At 45.5% G+C, this 23,212-nt stretch overlaps 1 protein-coding gene across 5 annotated transcripts; it reads right to left on the bottom strand.

Moving 5' to 3' along the window:
- Nucleotides 1-354: 354 nt before the first annotated feature.
- Nucleotides 355-23,016, bottom strand: slc8a4a (solute carrier family 8 member 4a). Of its 5 annotated transcripts, none has more exons than XM_037120056.1 (9): nucleotides 22,861-23,016; nucleotides 21,770-21,838; nucleotides 17,365-18,784; nucleotides 16,684-17,201; nucleotides 7,828-7,934; nucleotides 7,054-7,172; nucleotides 5,376-5,475; nucleotides 4,232-4,504; nucleotides 355-2,310 (listed from the first exon to the last, which is right to left on the bottom strand). In XM_037120056.1, the coding sequence occupies exons 3-9, from the start codon at nucleotides 18,706-18,708 to the stop codon at nucleotides 1,931-1,933; spliced, it is 2,841 nt and encodes a 946-aa protein (XP_036975951.1). In that variant the 5' UTR covers nucleotides 18,709-18,784; nucleotides 21,770-21,838; nucleotides 22,861-23,016; the 3' UTR covers nucleotides 355-1,930. The 5 variants fall into 5 exon arrangements, with proteins under 5 accessions (XP_036975951.1, XP_036975952.1, XP_036975954.1 ...); XM_037120057.1 differs by lacking the exon at nucleotides 22,861-23,016 and adding an exon at nucleotides 22,155-22,825; XM_037120059.1 differs by lacking the exons at nucleotides 16,684-17,201; nucleotides 17,365-18,784; nucleotides 21,770-21,838; nucleotides 22,861-23,016 and adding an exon at nucleotides 16,037-16,060.
- Between the last annotated feature and the right edge of the window lie 196 nt (nucleotides 23,017-23,212).

Here is a 23,212-nt window from a genome sequence, read left to right as displayed (position 1 = left end):
GATCACGCCTCACAGAGCCACTTGGAGCCGTGTTATGTTTTGTTTTCAGTCCCCGTCTGCTGGAGCTGTTCAGGGAAAAATGCTGCAGAAATGAAACTTAACCGGACTTTCCATCAGCATGAGGGTGAGTAAGATAATGACCGAATTCTCATTTCTGGGTGAACTTATCCTTTAACTTGTGAGCAGTATTGTTGCTACTCGTCTGAGGACTGAGAGTTGTTGCCGTGGGTTGCGTTTTATCATCAGAACATCCTGTTTTTGTGTGTTTTGCTCAGGTGTTTGTTCACTTTTCAACCATCCAGCAGTTCAATCAGTTTGAGGTCACGCGAACAGAATTAAGACGACAACTTTCGGCATCATAAATCAGCAACATTTATTTCCACTTTTTTTTTTTCTTTTAATACATTAAACGTGCATATCAATAAAACTAAAATGAATCATATAAATACCTCTACTGTAATACTGTTACAATAAATATGGCTCTACAAGATTTTTCTAGGTTAAATAAAAACAAAACTTCATATCAACAACTGCTGTGCGACACAAAGGAGACACTCAGGAAATACTGAAATACACGTCTTCTCTTTTTTTTTTGTTTCTTTTTTTTTTAGCACATCCAAAACACGATGGATCACCTGTTCGCCGGTGATTGTGCTCTGATCCGATCGCGACCTAATAACCTTTCGTACAGTCGGTCGTCTGTGGAAGTGGCCCCTCCCCCCCCTCTCCCCACTTTCGGCTCTCCTGCTGTGCTTTTTCTCTAAAAGTGATGTTGGGAAAAAAAAGAAAATGTCACAGTGTCAGAATGACAGATTTAGAAAAACTGGTGTTTGTTATCGTGTCCGCGCTCAGACCAGCGACACAGTTGCCTTTCGCCAAATTTGTGCTGAAGGGCAGAGTATCACACACACACACACACACACACACACACACACAAAAATCATAAATGTGTTCAAGAGTTAATTCATCATTGTACAAGTTAAAATTGGCACTCTGCTCCATTATGTAAAAAAAAAAAACTAAAGAGAAAGAAGTCTTTTTTTTTTTTAACCCCAGCTGTGTCGAACGTGATACCGACTGAGAAAAAAGCGTCGTGGGGTGGAAAAAAAGGGACCAGGCAGTGAAAATATCATGTCACAGCTGTGATTCACATGTACGGGAACACGTCAACACGTCAACAGCCATGTCAAAAATATTACATACAGTACTTTTTTCTTTAAAAAAAATAATAATAATAAAAAAAATTACCAAGAAAACTCTTAAATCTGATTAACGTGCAAGAAATTAAACACACCTACTCGTTCACAAAACTCCCACGCACGATGTTCATCTTCTACGTGATGCACAATGAATAATTAATGTATAGATCGAGTAATAAATATCAACACACGTATATGTTTTTGTAACACGTCACCTCAGCCTTTTTCGATTCCGTGTAAATGTCGAGTATAATGTCGCCCCATGCACCACCGTCTTTTAATCTTGTGCTTTCCTTCACACTGAATAACTCAAATAGTTGTCCACACACAGAGGACACGTGATGCCAGAAGGTTTTTTTTTTTTTGTTTTGTTTTTTTGTTTTGTTTAACGTGTTAAGTGACAGAAAGTATGGACGCCGATTAGCAATGATTTAGATAAATGTCCCGTGGAACAAAAGGAAGAAAACCCAAAAAGGAAGAAGAGCTGAGAAAGAGGTTCAATTTCAGTGGCTAAAGCTAAACTTCACAGCATAGTGTGGGAGGGTGGCAGCAAAGTTCCAACGTCTGACAATTTTCAGATATTGTGCGGTATCAATAATAACTAATGATACAAATAGTTATAAACCTTTTTTTTTTGTTTGTTGTGAAAATAGACAAAAAACAGAGAGAAAACACATTCGGTAGACTGTAAAAACCAGGAGAGGAGTCGTGTCTGTGCGCCGTCCTCAGTCTCAGAAGCCAGGCATGTGGCAGTACGCCTCCAGCGACGACAACAGGATGTAGACGAACCAGAGGCAGAGGAACATAGTGAAGGTGATCAGCTTGGGTGTCCGTGGGCCCCCGAGCTCCCCGCCCGACACGCTGGGACGCCGGCGGTAGAGCAGCACCAGCACGCACACCAGCGCCATGATGGTGAAGACGGTGACGGAGAAGGCCAGCGAGCCCGGGTCCACCTTGAACACCTTGCCCTTGGTGTGCCAGTAAACGGACGCGATGGTCCACGCCACGCCGATGCCCAGGAAGACGTTCACCGCGTTGCTGCCCGTCACGTTGCCGATGGAGGCGTCGGCGTATTGATCCTGGATGGCCGCCACTTTACTCGCAAACGTGTCTGCGGAGGAAGGAGAGAAGTTAATGAAACAACAACACAGACATCAGGGTTTATAAAACATACATGAACATGAAGGTGTCAAACATCTTTAAAATGTGATGGCCATGTTTCTACAGTAGCCCAGAATGGACAAAACAAACCACTGGCTTTAGAGAGGGCTTTTTATGTCATTAGCGACCACCACAGTGAGGCACGGGGGGTATTCAGTTGGTTCCGGTCTGCCAGCTGGTGCCTGCTGTTCTGTTCCGGGTTCACTTCAGCCTCTGACTAAAGTTAGCACTCACCAGAGACTCAACAGACGACGCTAGGTGGAATTAGCATCTCTTTAGCCGTGCGAATGAAGCTAGCACGCTAGCTTGGCGGCTTCCAGCTAGGTGGACGTGTTTTCTAGTGGCCAGGCTTCATTCGGCTCACCTCAGCTCCACCCACGCTTCATCTCTTTGCCCGCTTTTGGATTAGCTGCAGTTAAGCAGAGTCAGGCGGCGCCAAGATGGCAACGACCGGATCCGCCCACATCGAGATTTACATTCGGCTCTCCAGAAACATATGGGTGACATCACCCGGGCTCCTTCTGCAGTGTTTTTTTTAACAGCCAGTGAGTGTGACACACAGAGAAATACACTTTCGTATTTGCTTTCTGATGTAGAGTTAGGCAAATTTGTAAATCAAGACTAATATATGTGCTTTGTTGCTCCCTAAGCTAAAGGCAGCTGGAGACGATTGTTGGGTTTGTTGTTCGGTGGGTCGAGCAGCAAGCTGTCAATCATGGTGACACGTTAGCTGGCTCGACTCTGACCAGGTAACGAGCCCAGACTGTCCAATCAATAAACAGTCTTGACATGTAACCTTCTGCGAAACGGCAAATTGTCATTTTTAAATGACGCCATTTCCTGTATTCTGGTTCCTTTTAGCTTCATGGACTGGGGCTTTTATCTGGATCAACTAGCATGAGAAAGATCATGTGCACATTTGTAATTTCATCCGGTTCACATATTTGAAGATATTAAAAAGCTAAAAGTATAAAAAATTCATTTGATGATCTTTTCATAATGGCTTTGTGGCACAGTCCTTTTGATATATAGACTGTTTTCGGGTTCAAAATACACATTTGCTTACATTTTACAGAGCAATTAACTTCAAATCCAACACATCTAAAAATATCTAGATGAATATAACATTAACCCACCAACAATGACTTAAGGGGTTCTGCGCTTTCACTGCTCTTTATTGAATAAATGTAATAACCTCATGTAGTTATCAGGAGCCCAGTTGGATCAGCTAATGTAACGGTAGCGCTGCAGTAACATTTAAGAGATTTAGAGATGATAATAAAAACATAACAGCGGCTGAAGCTCCTCCTCTGACGCCCTTCACTCTTGGTAGTTCACTTCATTTGTTCATTTCTTTCCTTTCATCTCATTCGTCATCTCACTTTCCTGTTTCCTGTCACGTTTCCTTTCCTCCGACCTCGTATGCTCTCTGCCCACCAGTGTGAACGCATGTCCTCTGATACGCCCCCCCGACCTGTGGATGCTCCTGATCATCAACCTCTAACTTATTCATGTGAGGCACAACACATCTGCACACTTAAAGGAGAGAATGTGTTCGTGTGGGGCTACGAACTGTGAAGAACTCATTTTCATATTCTCATTTGTGTATCTCTGTGGCATTGTTCAGAGCCCTCCGTGAAGTGGGAATACAATTAGGCAGCACAGAGAGAAAACAAACAATTGAGACAGCGCTCTCTTTAGTTTACAACGTGTTAATGCTCGGGGCAGAAGCTCTGGGGAGATTCACTGACAGCACAGGTTGAAGCTGAGGTTACACAAGTCTCCCCAAGCAGCTGCTTCCACCGCACGAGCAAAAAAAAAACAAAAAAAAAACCCAGAGGAATCTCAGGGCTCGTCCGACAGACGCCCACCTGGAACAGAGGTGCCGAGGGCCACGAACACCACGGCGGTGACGGAGTCTTTGAGACCGACGGTGCAGCCGAAGTGAGAGGCCAGGTCCCCGGTCACGGCTGTCAGCACGCCGATAAGGGAGATGGACACGAAGAAGCAGGCCCAACCGTTCCAGTACTCGGTGGGCGGGACGAAAGCGAAGAGGACTTTCCAGAAAACTGTCAGGAAGTGCATGATGTAATCGAAGCAGGACGGCAGGCGCTCCTCTCCGCTCTCTTCCTCGTCGTCGTCGCCTGGAACAGACAGAAAACATGAGTGTAGGCCCTCCTCCGCTGACATCCTGAGGAAAGAAAGCCGAATGTGAGCCTTGTTTCAGAGAATCAGATGCTCAAGTATCATCTCAGTTCATTTAAAAAGGCGCACAAACCACAACAATACTTTTACACCAACTTGGACAACATCTCAGACGGCTGCATTTACGCCACTTGACGAGTGTGTGGGAGCTAACCTTTTCAAATCATTACATTTAATCTGTAAATATAGCGATGACTCACTGTATGAGACATGCATACGGGCCGGAAGCGTCCTTTCTATTTATATATATATAACACGCTTCTCTGCATGAACATCTGAACGCAACCGCAGAGAGAAAAAATGAGAGAAATGAGCGTAAATCGACACATCTCTGGTGTTTCTGAGGCAGCTGTTAGCCAAAAATGCTTTGTGCTCCGGTGCATGTATAAAAGGTTCACGAAGCTAAGCGAGCGGCTTTTCGAAAGGGCAAATTAAAAAGGGTTCACCATACTTGGTGCATCTACCTAAATTCTTCAGAGCCATTAATTTAGCGGGTGAGCCACAAGAGGAATTCACCACATCGTGCACTTTTTATGAACCTGGATTAAAAAAGGCTGCAGGCTGAGTTTGTGTGAGCTTTTTCATTCGTTACTGGTTAACTCAGGCTTTTTTAAAAATTCAGTCAATGTCAAACGAAGGCATTTTATTAAAAGGAAGTTTATAAAGAAAAAAAAAGAAGGAGAAGCAGCTCGACAGCTGAGCTGGTGAGACGCAGCTGGTGGGATCCAGATCGGGCTGCAGGCTCAATCTTCCTCCAGTCCGGTCACAGAGGGATGAACTGATGAGACATCTCAGGATGCCGCGACTCACCTGCACTGACAGTGACGGCGCTAACAAACTGCTCCCTCCAGCTGCTGCTCCCCACCACCAGCGCCAGGTTCGTCTTCTTGATCAGCTTGTCCACCGTGCTCTGCAGAGACACCGACGGCAAAAATAAACTTTTAATGCAACGCTCACTTGCACCGACTGACTTGGGCGCAACATCCTGCAAGAAGTCACGGCACCAAGTCACACATCACCAACTAAATCTTTGAAATCGGATCATATTTTGTGGAGAAAATGTCTTCTGGTTTTCCCGTCGATGTCCTTTCAGCTGCTCTACTTCAACTCTCCTGATGGACAGATGCTCTACTTGCTGCTCCGGCTGCTAACTGTAGTGGCCGTTAGCTCAATTAGCTCAGTTAGCTCAGTTAGCCATGCAGCTAACTGACTCCCCCTGACCAGATGCTGATGGTGGAAGCTAAGAAGAGAAGAGGACCCATGCAAAAGGGAAGAGGCGAGGCCAAGTATGCAATATTTGAAGTTTCTGGTCATTTCTGGGCATATTTATGCCAGGTCGGGCCGCCAAACCACAAAAATAATACATTCTTACATAATGATACTTCGAGATACGATCAAATGTGTCCCTCCTCCCGCCACTGGTGCACAATGAGTCACCACAACAGATGCAGGGGAGCACAAAACCCCACGATCCCTCAGGATGAAAAGGCACGCAGCCAGCATAAAGCTGCCTCACACCAGCGCAGAAAGAAGAGCTGCAAGTATCAGCACATGAAACTGGAGCCCAGAGTATCAGTGCAATATCACATTACGGCTTAGAATTGGTCTTAAAGGGGCACCCGACCAACATTTCAGTTTAGAGAGAAGATTACCGCACAAAATTGGAAAATGTCGTCGTCGTCGGTGGGTCTGACGGGAGTCTTGTCACAGTGATGTTATCAGTGTTATCTCAAGCCTGCGCTCCAGAAAAAACTGGGGAGGTTACAGCGGCTGCAGCCTTTTAAAATACATGGATATTTAAGAGGCAGGCAGCGTGTTCAGATAGACATCCTTGAGCTGTGCTGTGGGGAAACATGGCTCGGGGATATCTCGGCCTCGGCTGCATCGATTTTGAGCGTTTCTGTTTTGATCTGTCTCTCAAAAACCAAAACCTTTGACTTTTACAGACATGAAGTGCAAAAAATAATCAGCGTTGTATCCCTACAAAAAGCTGCAGTGCGGCTAAGTGAGACGATTTTAAACTTGATGACAAGTGACGAGTGAATGACTCCACTGGCAGAGCTTCTCCTGACGAGCACGGCACTAATAATTTATTACACATTCCTTGTTAGCTTAAATATTCATGTCTTACATTCAAACCCCAAAATATTGTGATGTGACTAATATTGGTCGTGTGTTTTGATCTTTGACCACGAACGCTGCACGAGTTCAACCGTGGACGCCCCCTGTGGGAGACGAGGCTGCGCTGCATGCTGTAAAGTAAGTCGACCTTTAGTTGCCTCTAAATTATTAAACAGTTAATAGTTCCCTGTGTGTTTTACTACAAAGTGTCGGGGTTGCACAGATCGTTTTTGTGCCCTCGTCCCTCGAACAGCCTCCCTTCCTGCAGCTCTAATTAGTGTAGCGTACTGAAACAACGCTCCCCACTGGGGGATAATGATGATGTCGCGTTGGCCGCTCCACAAACTGCGTGTAATTAAAGTTTTACCTTGAATTCATACGACTCCTCGATGACGACCTCCAGCTTGGTGTGCTCGCCCAGACAGGGGCAGCCCATCTTTGACACGTCCTCCGGCTCCATCTTCGTCTTGTTGTCGTTGGTGTCTCCTGGTAAAAGTTCACAGGTGACATCAGGATTAATTTTACAAGATTTCAGGTAGTTTTTTTTAAAACAAGCTTTTTGTACGTTTGCATCCAAAAAAACGTGCTGCGTGACCAGTTTGATTATCGTGTCGCTGTGACAGATAAAGTCATGCTTGTTATCAGAATCTGATTACAAAATGCTCAGGGTGCCCCTCATATGAATACTGATATAAATAATAATAATAAAAGCTTGGATTTATATGGGCCAAGGAGGCGTAACACTTAGGGAGGGAGACAAAATACCAAATCTGAAATCATACTTTTATTTTCCTTTTGTAATGTTGTCAAAGTACTTTTAAGAAAATATGATTAATCTGCAGCTGTGTGAAGAAATACAGAACATTAACTCAATTAGGCCCTTTTTTTTTCCCTTTTAGCTCCAATCTTGATTTAATTATTTCATCCCAAGATATTTTAAAGGGCGTCACACACACCGGAGGGACCACAAGCATCCGATCTAATCCCGATGAGTTTCTTTCAATGGATACAAACTGCTTTTGCACAAGAATTTAAATAAAACATAAAGTGGAGAGTGGAAGCGATGCAATATGTATTTTTTTTGTTTGTTTTTTTTTGAGCCGGGAAAGAGAATAATCAGGCGTCTGTGTCCTCAGCTCACCGTGTCGCTGTCCCACCTCCAGCAGGATGGGCTCCTCCAACACGATCATGAAACACTTGTTCTTCTCGTACTCCTCGTCATCGATGATCTTCACGTTCAGCAGCTTCCTGGAAAAGGGGTGAAGGAACAACAGAGAGAGGAGAGGATGACGGGTTGGAAAGAGAGATGGATGAATCAACTCGTGTCAGCACATTGGTAGCTTTTCCAATATGAGTAAACCTGGAATTAAATCACAAAATAGATCCCGGGCGACCGGCGAGAGCGGCTTAAAAAAACAGCGTAGCCAAGAGGTAGCCTGCCTACACAATGAATCAGGGCTGTTAGATAAGCAGATGGAAGCTGGAGATCTTTTAAAAAAAAACAGATTTACAAATGTAGTACAGCAAAAAATTAAAAAAAACATTAAATATATATATATATATTTCCCTGCACCCCACAAGAGGGCGGACTCCCTCTACACCATTAATTCCATTAGAGCACAAGAGATGAGGAGTGAAGTAGCCCACACCCCTCCCACACACTCCAAGTTAGAAGTCACAGGGAATATTATCTGGTTTCTCCGTGGAAATTAACGCGGCTCCCTGTGTGTGAATGCAGGCAGGTTAAAGGGAGACGCTTTAAAGTCGAGGCGCCCCTTCAGATCTGAGGCGCCCCTGCAGGACGGCGGTGTCGGAGCTCTGACCGACATATTTGCCTCAACCCTGCTTCGTTCTCCTCCGCTGTCACCGCCAGTCTTTCTCTGCCTCACTCTCTCTCTCTCCATCTCCCTAATGATATGTGGGTGGCTGTCTATTTCTGTCTACACTTATACACTCAGGATTCAACAACATGCAGGCAGAGCTCTTTCGCTCGCAAGAAGAGAAGAAGTTTATTTTAATACACGAAATGGCGCGTCATCGGCTGTCTAATGTCAGGGAGAGTCATGCCTGTGGGAGCGAGGAGGAGGAGGATGAGGGGGGGATAAAACAAAAAAAAAAGGGAATCGCAGTTTAGCCTAGAGTCCTCTTCTTACGATGGGCGCAAAATAGTTTATCTTTTTTAAAACGAGATGGTGTTTGAAGTGCGATATGTGCGGGAACACAAGTAAGTTTCCCTTTTTAAAGCCTTAAAATAAAGTGTGATGGTTCCAGTTGCTATGGACCGCGTTCAGGCAGCAGCAGCAGCAGCAGCAGACACTTTTGATATTAAATCACACTTCGGGCAGATACTGAACGTCCTGCTTTTGAGCGCATCAAGACGGATGCAGCCGCTCGCAAACATTTACATTTCCAGAGAAACCTGAAGAAGAAGAAGAAGAAGAAGAAGCCAGAAATGAAACGCTGTCAAAAAAAAAACAAAAACAAGCAGTGGCAGCAGGGGAGTCGATTCAGAGACTGAATTAGGCTGATTAGGTGGCAATTTAGAGCTCAACCTCTGAGTCTGATGCTCATTTGCACTCGTTTCAGACAGAAGGTGGGTGATAACAACACAGAGAGGGAATAAATCAAAACTCGGCGACAGAGAGACGACTGAAGTGAGATTAACAAGCGACCTGGTTGAATCGCCGCTAACGAGCAGCTGCCTGGGAAGCTGAAGAATCTGATTCGTAGAAAAGTAAAGCGCCTCATCATCGAGCATTTTATCTTCATTTAGAGTGTTTGGTTAGTGACCTCATGTCCCTCCTCCTCCTCCTGCTGCTCATTAATGTGTGAACGCAGGATGCTTCTGTTTACTGGCAATGCTGGAGCAGGGAAAGCTACCAAACCCGGTGCTCCCGGTGACGAAAAGAGAAAGAGGAAGAAGACAAAAGGAGTGAAAGTGTGGTGATGAGGAGGGAGAGCACGCTCCGCCTCCAACTACTAATGTCTTTGGCTTTAACACGACCTGCTAAAAGGTTGAAGGTCTTATTAAAACTTTTATTTAAAAAAAAAAAAAAAAGACTACGACAGTCCAAAGGACGTGATGCTGTATGTTGTGGAGTAGCTTGTTTTTTACCCCTTTCAGAGAGCGACATTAGCTAACGTTAATTTAAAAAATGGAGTCCGCTAACGTAAATTAACGACGGCTTCCAGCACAACACAGAAGTTTCCACAGAACCCCTTTTTAAACTTTACAACAATACTTCCACGTGGCTTCTCAGACCAAGATCACTAGCTACTTGCTAACGAGCTAACAGACTAGTTAAAAAACTAGTTTTATTCCCAACTACAAAACTAGCCTGAGCACTCTGCTGGCTTAGCTTAGCGTAAAGACTGAAGAAAAGAGAAGAACAGCTTGCATGGCTCCGACCAAAAGTAAAAAACCTTTGGCCACCAGAACCTCCTGCAGCCGAACAATCCGGACCGGCAGAGCGGTCAGCAGAGACGAGTGAGCTGTTTGTGTGGGTAACGTTAGCTCACTGCTAGCTGGCAGCCAGAGCGGCCATGTTGATAAGCTCTTGTAGAAGGAGTGTTCCAGTTGGTACGTTATCTTTTTTGAAAGTTAGAGCGTCAGACAGGACTTTAGAAGGCATCCTGCATGTTTTTTTGTGTTTTATTACACAAACACAAATGTGAAAACGAAGAGTTTTGGGGGAGTTTCTGTTCGAACCATATTGATATTGCTATCCTTTACAAATGTTGACGGTTTCATGGGTTGCATGTGTTTGTTTCCCCTGCATGTGAGTTTAAAAATGGTCTTCTGGTAAAGAATCGGGTTATCAGCACCACCCGGTTCTGCCTCCTGAGCCCTCCGTATCTCTGCAGGTCAATGTAAACTCTCATTACAAGATTCTATCAAGACAGAAAAGTCCTCGTTTTTGCTGCTCATCACACCTCGCTGTGTGCTGCCCGCCAGCTCCATTCCTGGGACAGTTTCTGAGACACCGTGATATCGTATCCGTCACGCACGAGTGTGAAGGCGTGGACTGTATTATCTGATCGCTGTTCCACCTGAAACAATGCTAATATCTGCTGCGTGCGTGGAATACGCTGAAGAAAAGTCTGGCTGGCTCTTTTAACGTCAGAATAAAAATGGAGAAGGCGTCAGTGTCTCGCTGCCTGGTGACTGCAGAGGAAGTGTAGGTTTCATTAACTCGGATTAACCTGTTATATAAAAGCTAAGAAAAGGCGCAGGTGAGACTGTCACCTCCTAGAAATAATTTTAAAAAAAGGACCAGGCAGCTGTGACCCTTTTTTCATTTGGAGTTTCCCTCTCCTCCACATCCTGCGTTGGTTTGTTAAGGATGCTCCGGTTTCCTCCCACAGGCAGAAGTCGGTCCAGTAAGTCATGAGAAACGGAGGCTCCTGACTGTCTACAGGTATGAGTGCGAGTGATTTTTTTTTTTTTTTTGTTCACCCTGGGAGAGAGTCTCTGTTGCTGGGATATTCTCCAGCCCTCCTGAGAGCCCTGACAAGGAAAAAAAAGACACGAAAGCCAGCTGGGAAGAGTGAGTGAGTGAACGCATACGTGCTTGACAGAGTGTCAAATGTCCTCACTGCCTTTCAGATACAGAGCTATAGATCAAACCTGTGTGCCAGCATGTATTTGCCTTGCTGAAGTGTCCTTGAGCAAAGTATTGGATCTACCAGACTGACTGCGAGGGAAGAAAAGCAGCAGCAGCACCCAGAGATATGTTTCCCATCACAACAGAGGATAAAATATTAAGTATTATTATTATTATTTACAGGATATTTATATAGCACAAAAGCTTTTCGACACTAATAATGATATACGATCTTATCTGTGATAACTTGCAGATATTGTGTGGCAACTAGCCGCGAACGGCTGCTTAATGATATCTGAACTAATGAGCGCCGAGGGGGGAGGAGGAGACGAGTGAGATGAGAGGAAAAGCAATAAATAGCACAACAAGACTGAAGAGGCAACCAGCGACCTCAGACTGAGCATCAGATGGTTGAAGAGCGTCCGAACATGTCCATTTCTGAGAGTGATAATCACATTTGAGTCCATTTTCACGCTGTGATTGGCCAAATGTGCAGTAGGCAAGACAAGGAGCCGGGGTTTGAACCTATGATTGAAGCTCTCACGTCTCCAGGTAGTTAGGGATTCACCTCGTAAACATATTTCACAACACCTTACGTCCTGCGTCAGTCAGTGTCATGTTCCTGATTATATCTTCAAACAGATTTATTTCATGTCCCTGGATCTTCTCCTGAACCTAACCAAGTAGTTTTTTTTTGCCTAAACCAAACTGCAACTGAATATTTTATTAAAAACACCTGAAGAAAATAACTTCACCGAGTCTTAAATCAAATCCCAGTGAAAAAATCTGACTGTACCTGGTATTCAAACTCTCATCACCCCCATCAGAGTCCTGTGAAGGATCCATTAATCCAGTATGACATGCTGACACTTGACCTGCCCAGTTAGCCGAACCCAAGAGTTTGGTTACATAGCGCCTCGACTACTGCTAACTACACAGCAGCGTGTACGTTCTGCGTTTGCAAGAGATGCAGTAAGTCTCATGAAAACAAGAAATGATGGAATGGAGTGCAGACCATCGTCACTTCTGCCCCGCCCACACACAGCGCTTAGACACACCGAACAGATTTGTTCCCGAGCTCGTCTGAGTCTCCCCGAATGTTTCAGACGTCCAGCGTTTGGGCCGGTGTGCTCCTGCCTGGAGACCCACAGAGATGTGAGAGCGACAGCGGTAAAATGTTTGTGCTGATCCGATCTAAAAGGTTTGAAGTGTACAGATCCAAACCTTCGACCTGCTTGGGGCGCTAGAGGGGAGAGTCAGGAACAAATCTATCGGCACAATATCCATCCAGTAGTTGCTGAGTTATTTCAGTCTGGACCCAAGTGTGGGACCAACACAAGTGACAGACGCTTCCTTCCCCAGAGACACACCGCTGGCTAAAAAGCAACAGCCTAATAATATCAAGAGATACAACGAGACATGATGATTAAATACGAGATTGGATGTTTTTTCACAACAGGGAGCATCTCATCTGTGTCGGACCTTTTCTCTGCCGCTCCGCTTTCATCCATGTTTTGCGAGGAAGTTCAGCGTGTTACTGATCCCGGACTGCATTAAGAGTGAGAAATAAAGAATATCAAGGTATTGATTTCCCCTATTTCTTCCCGGTGATCTCCTCACATCTCTTTTTTTTTTTTTTTTATCTTTGCTTATGTAACTGCCCCCGTTCTCCACCTCAGCCTCAACTGGTGTGTTTAGTGCCACACATTTAGAGGCGCTAAACAAAAACAGATACAGGAGGAAGCATCAAAGGGTCTGTGCAGATCTTCTTCCTCTAATCCGAGCACACTGAAATGTAAAATGGTTCTCTGTGTCAAGCCTGTTTATTTTGGCTCTGAGGTTTGTGTCTGTACATCATAATCTATTTACTGCAGTGCAGAGCTGAGATGGTGAATTATTATTTTAACTGCACGCCTGGAATTTAAAACCGTTTCTTCCTGGCTCCACGTCAGAAGCTTTACAAACTTGCCTTTCCTCCTCCTCTGGCTCCTCTGCATTCTCAAACATCGATAGGCAAGATGCAACACAGACACAAAGACACACAAAGCCAGAGACGCTGTGACAAACACACACACACATCGGGCTGCCTGGAGGCCTGCTGCCGAGTGTCAGCTCTTTGTCCCGAGCGCCCAGGGAAACACTCGGGTAAGAAAAGCCAGCTCTGTTTTTTTGAGGGATGAACTTTGGCAGCCTGCTGAGCACCACGGAGCAGAGACACACATTTAACACGGAGCGTTTGCAAGCTCAGCTGCTCGGAAAACACGAATACATACACAGATACGCACCTACCAAAAGCTGAAAAAGCTTGTCAGATGACAGCTCAAAAAGGCACGCTGATGGGGGTTTCGGCTCCGTCTTTAACAGGACCGACTGAGCCCTCCAAATTAAACAACCTCATGAAAAATTCAGTCCGACTCGAGCATCCGAGCAGCGTCGAGCACGAACAGAATGTCATCTTTTAGAAAAGACTTCTCCTCAGTTGGAAAACTTTGGCTTCAATGACTTGACACAAACTTTGATAAACATCTATGTGAGTCGAGTCGAGATGAGTGCTGCCGTCTTCCACGATAAAAAACGTCTTCTTCTCTGACCTTCTGGCAGCAGGTGTCGCAGATTAAAAAAATTTCAGCTGGCCAAAAAGATAAGTAAGCTGCTGTGACTTGACCCAAACTGGACCCGTCAACTGTGACTCCAGATCCAAGTCAAATCTCCTTCACTCCAGATCAGAGTGCTCCTCCTGCATTTGACTTTAAAGCAACCTTTTTATTCTGCAGCTTCAAATTCATACCGATGGTCGACTGGTGAGTGTAAGTGCTGCGGCCGCTCTGCTGATTTACAGATACTCCTGACCGACACAACGGCCATTAATTATTGCTAAACTAATGGCTAACTGCTGTAAACTGTCTGTAGTAAACTGCTGCTGTAGTTAGCACAGCGAGCTAAACGGTGCCAAGTGCAGCAACTCAGCTGCTTGACTTCAAATACATTTCGGGCGTCACATAACATTAAATACCTAAAAAATATGGAGTTGATAAGCACAAATGAGCGATAAAAATGTGACTTAATGTCTGTTTTACGGCCATTTAGCACTGACAAGAATCTGGACACCCTGTTCCTGGGAATGAAGTGCAAAATAGAGGGGTAGGGCTTAATGGTTGAGGCAAGAGGTGTATTAGGATTGGGCTTAAATCTCTAATGCAAGAATTTCAGGAAATAAAAGTCTTAAAGACAGATGCTGAGCTGGACTTTCTGCTGTTGAACTTAAGTAATATTAGCTAGCTTGCTACGTTTATGTCTTGTCACATTTACGAGATGTTTGGCTACGCAAGCAAAATTGTTGATTGCTAGTTTTTGATAATGAATAATGTGATCACAATTAAACGAAAAGATGTCCAGGTCGATGTACATCGGACTGAATCACTGACGGGGTGCCAGAAGAGAAAAATAAATAAATAAATCAAGTCTGGGATATTTTTGCTTTTAAAGGTGCAGCGTGTGAGAACTGTGGGCGTCTGTTGAATTCAAACACCCAACAAATAAGGACAAACATATCACCGGAGAAGCTGCTAACTGCTAGTCTGTTTACATCATTTATAATGACTGTTGTTAACATGTTGTTAGCGTGTTAGCACGACTAGCAGTGCAGCTAGACGGACGGAGTATTGGCGTTTACACCGCTAGCACAGGAGCTAGAAGAAATGCCTTGTCATGACCGCGGCTAGCTGGTTAGCATTGCCTTTTCACATTCTATTTATGATTTCAGTATTTTTTTTTTCTAATATTTTAAACCAAATCTCATACACATTGAGCCACTGAGTCCTTGTTATTCAAAGCAGCGCCGCAGCAGCTGAAGACAGCTTTGGCATTTTTTCCGCTATGTTTGGGTTTTCTCCGGTTCTGTGCTGGCAGACTGTGCCACTCTGCCGTATCGCCACAGTCCGTCCTTCCCTTCCTGCGTGGATGCCGACTGTCTGGGGGAAGCATGACTCCAGATAATATAAAGTGTGCAGATGCTTGTGTTCCTGTCAGCTCGTTACGGTCAGATGAGCAGAGTCTTGGCTCTGGTAGGTGAGGGATTTTATCGAATGCTCGAGTCTCTCCGTATGAATGCAGACACGAGCTGCCAGCCTCTCAGTTCACATTGTTTCACTGTACACCGCCGTCTCATTAACTGCATCTTCTGTAGCTGCTGGCGCTACGCTGAGAACTTTTGGGACTCCTTTAACCCCTCTTCACTCCCTTTAATTACACTGGATGCTCAAGGAGCTCTTTCCAGTTTTCCCCCTTCGGAGCAACATTTTGTTTGATGTGGGTTTAAAGTGGGTTAGACGCACACACAAGAAACACTCAGACGAAGGTGCAGATAAACGTGCTCAACCGCGCTGACAAACACGGACAAATATATTCAAATCGCACCTGCACTGCACAAAAAGACAAATAGGGAGATCTGCGTTCTCTTTGACACCATGTATTCACCTGCCTCTCCTCCCACTCAAGCCGACCTACACAATACGCCTCCACACGAAGCCCTGAAATCCTCCTCGCACAGACGGATTCATCTGACACATTTTTATTCCTTTTGTTTTGTCCTCTGCTCGCTGTGAATCGTTCTGCGATGCGCTTGATACGGTTGCGGGCATTTTCTTTTTTTCAAAGCTAAAAAAAAATATCAAAACGCTGCTGTTGATAATTGCCAGGTTCATAAAAAAAACAAACACTACAAGCGCACTCGTCATCCTACCGAACCTTCAACACGGCGTTCAAGAGAAACACATCGCACTTTCACCGCTTTCTCTCTCTTTTTTATCTGCTTCTCTCCGCTGGTGCATCCATGAATCCTTTTGTTGAAGATTATCACGCAGGCTTCATCACATGCGCCTGTTTCAGCCGCTGCTCAGCCCTCACCCCCTCCGTGCTGCTGTGCGTGTCACCTGTCTTATTTTATTTCCTCCAGCGTTTCCCGCTAACCTACACTCCCCTTTGTTTTCTGCTCTGGAGTTCTCATTTGCTCTGCATGACAATGAACTCCCATATAACCTCCAAAGATTTCCCAGATGGCTTCATGTTAATTCATTCACAGAAAGCAGCTTCTTCTTCTTCTTCTTCTTCTTCTTCTTCTTCTCCTCCTTTTTACATCAGCCGCAATGTTTCATTATCTGCCTCACAATTATATCCTCTAATCCTCCCACGTCAGATCTAAACTTCTCGCTGTGAACGTATCTATGACTCATGAAAATAGTCCTTTTATCTTTATCAGAATAGATAACGTACTGTAATCTAGAAGGACTATTTAACATAACAGCGTGTGGGCTGTGATGTTTGATCAAGTGATGAGAAGCAGCAACAAGACACAACATCGAAGAAGAAGAAGAGGAAGAAGATGCGTCACTCACATGGTCTCATCGTTCTGGAACTCCAGCTTGCCCGACACCTCCTCGTAGTCCTCCCCTGCCTTGGCGGTGCTCTCGACGGTGTGGTAGGGCACCGCCACCTTCCCCCTCGCCCCGGACGTCCGGTGAACCTTCACCTGCATGTTGCCGATGCTCTCGCTCACCCTCATGGAGTTACTCTCAAATGTAAAAATGCCAGCGTGGTCGTCATCGTAGATGGTAACCGTGGCGGTGTGAGCGCTCCCCAGGGCCGCCTTTGGAGGGACGTGGGGGGAGAGGCCTACCGTACTGTTGCTGGAGGTGATGGAGCTCGGCTCCAGGACCGAGACCTCAGCTCGGTGCACGATGCGTGGATTACTAAGGCGAACGTAGAAGTGCTCATCCTCTTCAAAAATGTCATCATCGATGACACCGACGGTGAACTCTTTCGTCGTCTCGCCGGGCTTGAAGACCAGAGTACCCTCCGCGAACTCGTAGTCTGATCCGGCATTAGCAGTCGCATCCTCCGTGCGGTAATCTACCTGTGGGCCACAAACAGAGAACGAGGCTTTATAAAATATTCAATGGATGGAGTGAAAAATAAAAGTCTGAATTATTAATGTTCTCAACACCTCAAGCTGCTGAAGGATGATTTTTAAATTGACCCTGAGTGTTTACCGTATTCCTATTATTACTTCGTCTTACCTTCACAGTGCAGCCGCTTTCCCCTCCATGCCTCGTCACCGCCAGCTTGAGTGAGCCACAGTTCTCGAAACACTGGTAGTGAGAGTGCTCGAACTGCAGGTAGATGGTGTTGGGATCCTCCTCTTGACCGCTGGCTTCGTGACAGCTCACCACCTTCCTGGCCTGGTCGGCGGCATGCTTCTTCAAGATGTTCCCGGCTCCGATCATCATGCGCGTGGCTTGAATGCGATAGAAAGCGCGACTCTTCTGCTGTTGGACCAGCACTTGGTAGTTGGCCATCTCGATCAGCTGCTCCATGTCCTTCTCCGGGTGCCTCTGTTTTAAATCCTTCAGCGTGCGAGCCATCTCCCGTCTGGCTTCTTCTTCTTGGTCTTGCTCTGCGCTCATCCCTCCGCCTTCCTCCACTCCTTCCAGCATCCCATCCAAAGCCTCTTTGGGATGAGTGTGGGAGTTCACACCCTGGCCGTCCATTTCCAAGTCCATTTTGGTGAACATGGCGTCTCCCTCTGACTCGATGATGATGCCTCGGGTCTTGTCGGCACGGTAGCGCTTATGGACGTACTTGTAGAAGAGCAGGCGGCGATCCGCAATCCAAGCTTGCAGCACACAGAGAGGGAAGAAGAAGAAAGTGAGGACGGCCTCCCAAACTTGCACCTCTCCGGGTGAGAACACTGACAGGATGAGATACAGCCAGACGTAGGCGAACATGCTCCAGGCGGCGGTGACGAAGAACACCCGCAGGTGCTTTATCTTGCGGGTTTCATTCTCTGGCACCACGTAGACGCAGATCGCGATGATGATGAACATGTTGAACGCGGCACTGCCCACAATGGTGCTGGGGCCCAAAGCTCCAGCCTCAAAATTATGGCCGACCACTTCAATGACGGACAGCAGGATCTCCGGCGCCGACGAGCCCAGGGCCATCAGGGTCAGGTTAGATACCGTCTCATTCCAGATGCGCACGGTTGTCGTCGTCGTCTCACCGTTGGGCTTCTTGATGGTGATCTCCTTTTCCTGAGAGGTGATCACCTCGATGGACGACATGAAGCGGTCTGCGATGATGGACATTCCCAGGAACATGTAGATGAGGGCCGCAAAGTAAACAATGGCGCGCGCCACCTTGTCACCCACCGCGGGGTTCTGGGGGTTCCACATGGGCAGCACCACGCCATCGGAGCAGTTGCCTTCGCTGGAGCAGTTGCCCGGCGTGCTGTTGGCATCGTCGTGGCTGGCGCTGCCCTGGGAGAAATGGGTGACTCCTGGGAGCAGAACCAGCAGGACGGACATGAACATACATGGTGTGAAAGATGGCGTGAGATTCAAGATGCGCTTGGGCAGAAACATGGCGGCGGGACGGTGCTCGGAGTCTCCTGATGCCGGAGTTCAATCCACATCACATGTGGAGGTCTAACACAAGCCTCTGAAAGAGAAAAGAGAAAAACAAATTCGTGTGGAGGATGAGATCGTCACATTAACTACGTCAGATGCTCTTGAAATAACCTCCACAAGCAAAGGTTTACATCACAAAAGTCCTCGCAGTCGTAACTCTTTTGTATGTAAATGATGTGGGATCCAACAGTTTGCTCGTTCCGAGGTTTGGAAAGCCAGAAATATTGGCACCTACTAATAGTTGAGTCATTGGCATTGAACTACCCTGTCACACTCCCACACACGTAATGTGGTCATTCTGTGTGAAGCGGCAGTAGAAACGTAACCCTCTGCACCTGTAGTATTGAGGGAAAAGGTGACTCAGTCCACCCGGTACTGTGAGGTTAGGTAGGAGTCCAAAAATAATCTTCTCTGACAACGTGCATAACAAAAGAAGAACAGTTGTTCTTAGAAAGCCCAGACCAACTGATATAAATACTATAAGATTATTCAAAGGAGAAAAACAATCCTGCTCTCTCGTGGAAGCTCAGCACGCCTCTCAATCTCCTCAATATATTGTTTTAATGCTTTAAAAGAAATGTAGTAAACCCTTTTTTTTTTCCTCTTACGTAAGCTGTTTAAACTATGTCAGGGGACAACTTAAAATAATTTCACAGTGGTTTTCTTCTTGGCAGCAGCACGGCCATCAACATCTTGGGCGAGAGTGCAGCGTCGAGGCTGTCCAGAGGATCAACATCTGCATCGGTGTGAACGGTGGGGAGGGAGAGAGGGGAAAAAAAGAAAAAAAACGCCAAGGAGTGTAATCGGGTGCTTCCTAATTAAAATTTTAAGACCCATCTCCATCTCAAAAAGTGGGTTGCCTACCTCCAGCCGGAGGAGATTTGACAATGCTTTACGTACAGCACATGCTCTCATTGACATGCAGCAAGAGAGGGAAAAAAAAAAAAAGCTGCAATCTTCCCTCCGAGCTGCTCAATCGAGGCTACGTTTGATGGTGAGGCAGCGCAGCGCCGATGAAGAAATTAAGCTGTCGTGTTTTGGTTTTAGAAAATAAATGACAGATTGATTTTGCGCACCAGCTTCATGCAACCTGTCTGCTGATCAGATCTGAGAAAAACATCAAGCAAGGTCAGCGAATACTGACGTTCGGATCACAGCAATAGAAGAGAAACGTGACCCTTGTTGGATATGTCGGTTCGTCCATTGTTGGATGTTTTTTTTCCTCATCGATCTGAAAGTTGTTTGGTCGGAAAAACGCCGAAAATTGTGGATGAAAGCTCAAGATGATGTTCTTAAATGTCCTGTTTGCACACAGTCGGACAAATTTAAGCTGCTGGAATCAGACAATTTAGCTTTTTTCTTTCCTACTCAAGCTGATTAATCGATAATCAGAATACTCGACAATTACTTACAAGAGCCAGCATCTTGTTATTAAACTCATCAAGCTGATTATTGAGCTTTCCAGGCACCCGTAGATAGATTTAGTTTACTTCTTGGAAAGAGGCAGCTGTTTCCAATGTGGCGGCGAGGCTCACTGGGCAGAACCAGCGTCTTGTTATCAGAAGGTCGTTGGTTCGATTCCCCTGGGCTGCATGTTGAAGTTACCTTGGGCAAGATACTGAACCCCAAACTGCACCTGACATCCATCACCGCCATCAGTGTATGAATTACTTGTAAGTCGTCTCCTAAATGCCCTAAAATGTAATCGATTAATCCAAATAATGATAATGATTTCTCTGCAGGGAGTTTGAGGGGAGGATTTATTCGAAACGATGCTGCTAACGCCTCTTGGATGCCGTTGCACACATGTGGTGCTCCATTTTTTTATTTTCTCAGCCCTTCCACTCAAACATCCTGCTTCCGCCACTGGTTTGAAGCTCTTAAAAAACAAGTAGATGATCGTACACTTGATGTAATTTAGAGAGGATCGAATATTTGACCACACTGTGACAACATGATATGATATGATATGATATGATATGATATGATATGATATGATATGATATGATATGATATTGCCTTCTCTGGCACACAACCCTGCACAAATTTTGAGTGGGTGACGTTTCTATGGTAAACGCGAGCTCTCCAACTGGTGGGAATACAGGAATAAAACATGGTTTTTTTTGTCAATACTATAGAGACGAGAGCTGACTGCATATTTTTTATGTTCTCGCGTACGTGCTTACGTACATTCCTCTCTCAAAATCAGCAGGGGGGCAACAAGCTTAACCGAACTTAACGGTACTTGTTTCCCTGAGGAATACAAGATACACACCAAACAAAGGCAAAATAAACGTTCACCTTCCTGTGATAATATGCAAATCTTTGAGTCATATCAAAAGACATTTAATAGATTCCAAGGATGCAAAACCTCCAGCTGGGACAAAAAAAAAAAATCAGATTCTCTGCTGATCTTCAAAACGAATATCTTGATTAAAAACCCAACAGGATGCCTCTTTTTACCATCTCGCAGTTTGTCATTTAACCTTTCATGATTCTCAAACTTCATCCAGAAAATCTTTAAAAGAATAACCTGACCCACACAGAATTATGAGGATTTAATCCCTGTTTGGTAAGCAGAGGTCTCAGGTTGGCAAGTAAACACTTGTACATAATGAGTCACACTTTGATGGCAGCACTCTCTCGTTTTATGAGCGATGGAGGAGTTTTTTTTTGTTTGTTTGTTTGTTTCAAATGATGGCAGACTCAACTTGTAATGAGACTCATCATAAATGTCATTTCTTTGCCGTCTTGGGAATTAAAAAAAAGTCATAAAAATACCAAACAAGAGGGGAAAGTGAAGCAGAGACGACGTGTAAACAGACACCGACTGGTGACACGACTTCTTTGAGACCTTGTGTTTTGAAAAAGACACAATTGAAAGCCAGAAATGAAAAGCTTTTTTTTTCTGTCTGCAGAGCCTCAACACAATGGAGGGAGAAGAAAACAAAGATGCTCATGCAGGAATACACTTCATCTCTTGGTAAATATGTTCCACCCAAAGTGCAGCACTCACCTGGGTTCAGATGTCGGTGCTGGGTTGGAAGTTGTGGCCTCAGGAGATGAACTTATCTTTCATATCGCTCTGTAGAAGAAAAAAAAGGAGAGTTTCCATAATCAGCATGAAAACCAGCAGAACAGATTCAGCAGGAGAGAGTTTTCTAAGAAGCTCATTAAAATCCGGATATGTTGGGGAGCAGAAGCAGAGAGAGTAGAAACACTAAGGTGAGACATCACTGTTGCACACAGGAGACAAGTGAAAATGTTTAACAGATGCAAGAGCGAAGAGGGAGAGATGGGGAGAAAAAGAAGAAGAAGAAAAAAAAAGCCGATTATCCCATCAGTAGGCTGAGCATGACGGGTCCGTTCGGTGTGCGCACAGCAGTCCTACAGATACTCACAGGAAAAAGAAAAGCCCTGGATCTCAGCTGGACTCTGTTCTCAGCGTGGCTGCCCCCTGCACCAGATCAACAGAAGAAGAAGAAGAAGACAACCCCGTGTGCCATCCACACTGGCTGGCGTAATGGTGTTGGCTTGTTGCGCTGCCTGTCTTTGGAGATGACGCGTAGCTTTTCCACCGGTGCTCCTCCGGTATTCTCCCCCCCTCCCGACAGGTTACCCTACCTCAGCAAACTTAACACTGTGGGGATTAGTTATCAGACCCCCTCTTCTTCTTCCTCTTCTTCTTCTTCTTCACACCGAGGCGACACCTTTCTTTCTTCCACAATGCGTTTCCAGCTTCATCCTCTCCAGGCGACGTGCGATTGTTGATGCGTAAAAATAAATAAATAAATTAGATTACTGAGTCTCTCCTCGTCCCGCTCGTCTCAGTCAGTCAAACTGTCAATCTGAGGGATGAAACTGAGTGAGAAAGACACTCAATCTCTCTTCTTGTTTCTTCTGTCTGCGCACAGAACCCCCCCCCCTCCAAAAAAACAGGACCGCACATGAGAGTAGGCGTGAATGAATGGAGAGGGATTTAGAGAGGACGCAGAAAAAGCACACGGATCAGGACAAGATGGATATCAAGCAAGGAAAGGGATGGAAAAGAACAGAAAGAAAGAGAGGAGTGTTGGTGTTATGCAAATGGAAAGTCTTGTCTCTTACTCTGGCGGTGGGCAGCATTGGCACAAAAAAAACGATGAGCGGAGAGGAGAGGAGAAAAAAAGCAGTAACACTGCAGAAACAGGGGAGGAGACGTTCACACACCGCGCTACACGCACGGCTGGTTCCTCCTGACTGACTGACTGCGCATCAGGAGTCCGGGATGAAATGACCGCCTCAAACACTGAATGATCATAATTTGCTCATTATCGTCATCAGCCCACCTGCACACATGACCTGCTGTCAGCTGAGGGAAGAAGGAGACGGAAAAGGTGTTAAGACTCGGAGATGCCTGTAGGTGTGTTGTGGGCTGCTGGTTGGATTTTATTTGTATTTTTTTATTTTTTTTTTATTG

This window comes from Acanthopagrus latus, chromosome 13 (assembly GCF_904848185.1).
Source record: "Acanthopagrus latus isolate v.2019 chromosome 13, fAcaLat1.1, whole genome shotgun sequence".
NCBI lineage: Eukaryota > Metazoa > Chordata > Actinopteri > Spariformes > Sparidae > Acanthopagrus > Acanthopagrus latus.
The sequence above is the reverse complement of the archived record's forward strand: the minus strand, read 5'-3'. Positions and strand labels throughout refer to the sequence as shown.

What these genes read in the sequence shown, in the direction of transcription:
- slc8a4a (XM_037120056.1), bottom strand. Translation starts at nt 18,708, where the DNA reads ATGTTTCTGCCCAAGCGCATCTTGAATCTCACGCCATCTTTCACACCA. An exon ending in CGCCGTCACTGTCAGTGCAG is followed by an intron (nt 4,505 to 5,375) that starts GTGAGTCGCGGC and finishes TGTCTGTTCCAG; the next exon opens with GCGACGACGACGAGGAAGAG. An exon ending in CCTCGGCACCTCTGTTCCAG is followed by an intron (nt 2,311 to 4,231) that starts GTGGGCGTCTGT and finishes CTTCCTCCGCAG; the next exon opens with ACACGTTTGCGAGTAAAGTG.